A 3,046-nucleotide genomic window follows, 5' to 3' on the forward strand; every position below is an offset into this window, starting at 1 on the left:
ATTTATGAATAAAATCTTTTTTTTATATATAAAAAATATAACAACATAACATGTATATTTAGGTGAAATGAAATACCAATGTCATAGATCCTTGCGAACCCTCATGCTCCTACTTAAGGTTTCTTAACTTAATTTGATGATTTATATATGTTGCAGAAACTCTATAATTTTATCTAAATGTCAATGGAAAACAATGCTACCCAAAAAAGGTCACCAAAGTTGGGTGGCAAAGCGATCTAGACCATGATCACTTTATCTCCTTTCGGGATCAGCGCAAACCCAAAGTCAAAATTAAATTCTCAAACAGTGACCTCTCTTTCTCTCTCCAGCATCCAAAGCAAGTCAGTATCATTCTGCATTTGCGCCTTTTGAGGAGCTGTGTGATCTCTTGTCCTGGGCGTCTACTTTTCACCCATCTCTTTTTTTAAATGAATAGTGATATAAAGACGTAAATTTTCAACCACCAAGACACCAACAACAAAACAGCACATTAAATTAACAAGGCAGAAGAGAGGCAGAAGAAGAAGAATATCTGAACATGGATGTTCGTTTTAGAAGACCCACCAGAGAAACCAGCCCAGACAGAGCCAAAGCTTGCAGCATGCAGATGCAGATGCAGCCAAGACTCAACAACAAACCCATCAAAAAACACCAAGTCGTCTACTATCTTTCAAGAAATGGCCATCTTGAGCATCCCCATTACATGGAAATCACCCATTTGGCCAACCGGCCACTTCGTTTGAGAGGTGAGCCCAAATTCTCTGCTACAAAACAAAACTTCTTGTTTTCTTTTTCTTCATTGTTAATCTTTTCTTCTTCTTCTTCTTCTTTGTTTCATGTACAATTAGATGCAATGGAACGGCTCACGGCTCTTAGAGGCAAAGGCATGCCCTCACTATATTCTTGGTCCTGCAAAAGGTTCTGTTTTGTTATTTTTATACTTTTTTTCCTTCAAATTTTAGTTCTTATTGAGCTAATTATCTTTGTTAAGCTCATTATTATTATTATTTTTAGGAGCTACAAGAATGGTTACGTGTGGAACGATTTAGCTGAAAACGATACAATCTATCCAGCAGAAGGTGCTGAATATGTACTCAAAGGATCAGAACTACTTGAAGGCTGCTCTGCAGGTGCTCTGTCTCAACATGAATTAATCTCCATTACCGAGTGTCATTATTGATAATAAGAAAATTTAATTAAATTTTTTTCATTATTTTATGCAGAAAGATTAGATCAGCTTCAGATAAGCAGCAGCCAACAGATACAAGACACAAATTTTGAGTCCAAGAGAAGATCACCACTTGCTCCAACCCGAAACAGAAGAGAACACGATCATCAACAAGCAGAGAATAAGTACCTCATCACCAAGTATCCTCATCATGATCATGATCCAGACCAAGACTACGATGAACAAGAAGAAGAAGAAGACTATGAGGATGAGAAGACAAGCTACACCAGCTCCACCACACCCCACTCTCGCTGCTCCAGAGGGGTTTCCACCACAGACGAACTCGAAGAGCCTCCACAAACCCGCAAAACCCCAACTGAGTCAACTCACCCCGAGCCATCTCCTCCTCCAAACCCATCAATTATATTATCAAATCAACCCAACCAAACCACCAGTCTCTCGGAAAGGTTCGAGGACGGCGAGCCAGTTGCTGTTTCCACCTCCAAGTCTTCAGCACAGAGCAGGAACTCTGTTCTGCTTCAGCTCATAGCATGTGGAAGCTCTGCTGTGGCCAAAGCGAAGAACGCGCCTTGTGTGAAGCAGCACACAGTTTATAATTCACCATTTGAGAGGAAGAGCAGCGAGAGCTTTCGAAAAGAGGTTGTGTACAAGGCTGCTGTGAAGGTGGCGGCTGAAGAGGACATGATCAATTACATGTCTGAGAATCCAAGGTTTGGGAATTTGCAGGCAGAGGAGAAAGAGTATTTTAGTGGGAGTATTGTTGAGAGTATCAAGGAAGATCGAATTTCAGCCGAGCGTGCGCTCAAAAGATCGAATTCTTACAATGAAGAAAGGTCAGTGAGCATGCATTCATAATTTGCGTCAATTAATTAAGCTATGTCTCTGCAGAGTATTAATTTGCATGTTCTGCATGAATTTAAGTTTTGAGTAACTTTAGGTGTTTGATTAATTTGGTTCAGGAGCACTAAGGCTGGGTTAGCGGCCGAAACAGTAGAGGAAGAGAAGAGAGAGAAGGCAGGTGTGAAAGGAAAGTGCATTCCTCGTAAACTATCTTCTGCTGTATCAAAACAAACCAGGAAATGATTGTTAGCTTGGGTTCCCATAATTATGAAGAATTGTGGTCACTAAAAGCCATGGGGAAAGGTAAAAGCTGTAGGGAAAGGTTTTCTTTTGGATCCTTGAATTAATCTGAAAGCAGTGGCTAGTGTGACTGTGATTCCTTGACACTCAGTATGTTGCAGCAATCATAATTCCCTGCCTACTATGGATTGTACTGTATAATGCTTTCATGAGGTGTTGATTTGGTACCTGAATAGAATCATAATCAAGGCAAACGTTGACATCATGAATTGCTCATAACATGCAATCTTTTTCTGTTTAAGACCTTGAATTTTAGCTAAAGGATTTATTAATATCCATATTAATATTTAAATGTGGAGGGGGGTTGGGGGCGGTGTGGAATTGGAGGGAGCACCCGAAGTAGAGCCAGCCTTGACTTTTGAGTGGCTCGTGACCAGAAATTGAAATGAGATCACTTTCCCTTTATATATCACAATTTAAAAGAAAAAATAATAATTCTATATATATATACTAAACCAAGGGCATGTGTACTAATTTGTAATCAGAATCAAAATGAAGTGTTGGATTCCGATTACGAATTACTTATATATTTACATTAATGAAAATGGAAGTGGGGTGTAAATATTGGCATGTCAGACGTGATGTTATTAATTTTGGTGTAATATCAAGACCTTTGCGATGAGGGACCAACCAAAGAGTCATAGGTGAAATAAAAACTGGGGCACAATATTTTAATAAAATAGAGTTTTTTTATTTAAACTCCACACTTTTCTTTGT

The 3,046-nt window shown here is 39.0% G+C and overlaps 1 protein-coding gene across 1 annotated transcript; it reads left to right on the forward strand.

Annotated features, from left to right (window-relative positions):
- Positions 387-2,545, forward strand: LOC18773952 (protein UPSTREAM OF FLC). The gene is made up of 5 exons (XM_007207843.2): positions 387-746; positions 849-918; positions 1,015-1,130; positions 1,224-2,022; positions 2,149-2,545. Exons 1-5 carry the CDS (start codon positions 539-541, stop codon positions 2,270-2,272), a joined length of 1,317 nt encoding a protein of 438 aa, XP_007207905.1. The 5' UTR covers positions 387-538; the 3' UTR covers positions 2,273-2,545.

The sequence above is a fragment of the Prunus persica genome, chromosome G6 (genome assembly GCF_000346465.2).
Source record: "Prunus persica cultivar Lovell chromosome G6, Prunus_persica_NCBIv2, whole genome shotgun sequence".
Taxonomy (NCBI): Eukaryota; Viridiplantae; Streptophyta; class Magnoliopsida; order Rosales; family Rosaceae; genus Prunus; species Prunus persica.

Coding starts and splice junctions, on each gene's coding strand:
- LOC18773952 (XM_007207843.2), top strand. CDS start 539: ATGGATGTTCGTTTTAGAAGACCCACCAGAGAAACCAGCCCAGACAGA. Junction 747..848: donor CCGGCCACTTCGTTTGAGAG/GTGAGCCCAAAT, acceptor ATGTACAATTAG/ATGCAATGGAACGGCTCACG. Junction 1,131..1,223: donor ACTTGAAGGCTGCTCTGCAG/GTGCTCTGTCTC, acceptor TATTTTATGCAG/AAAGATTAGATCAGCTTCAG.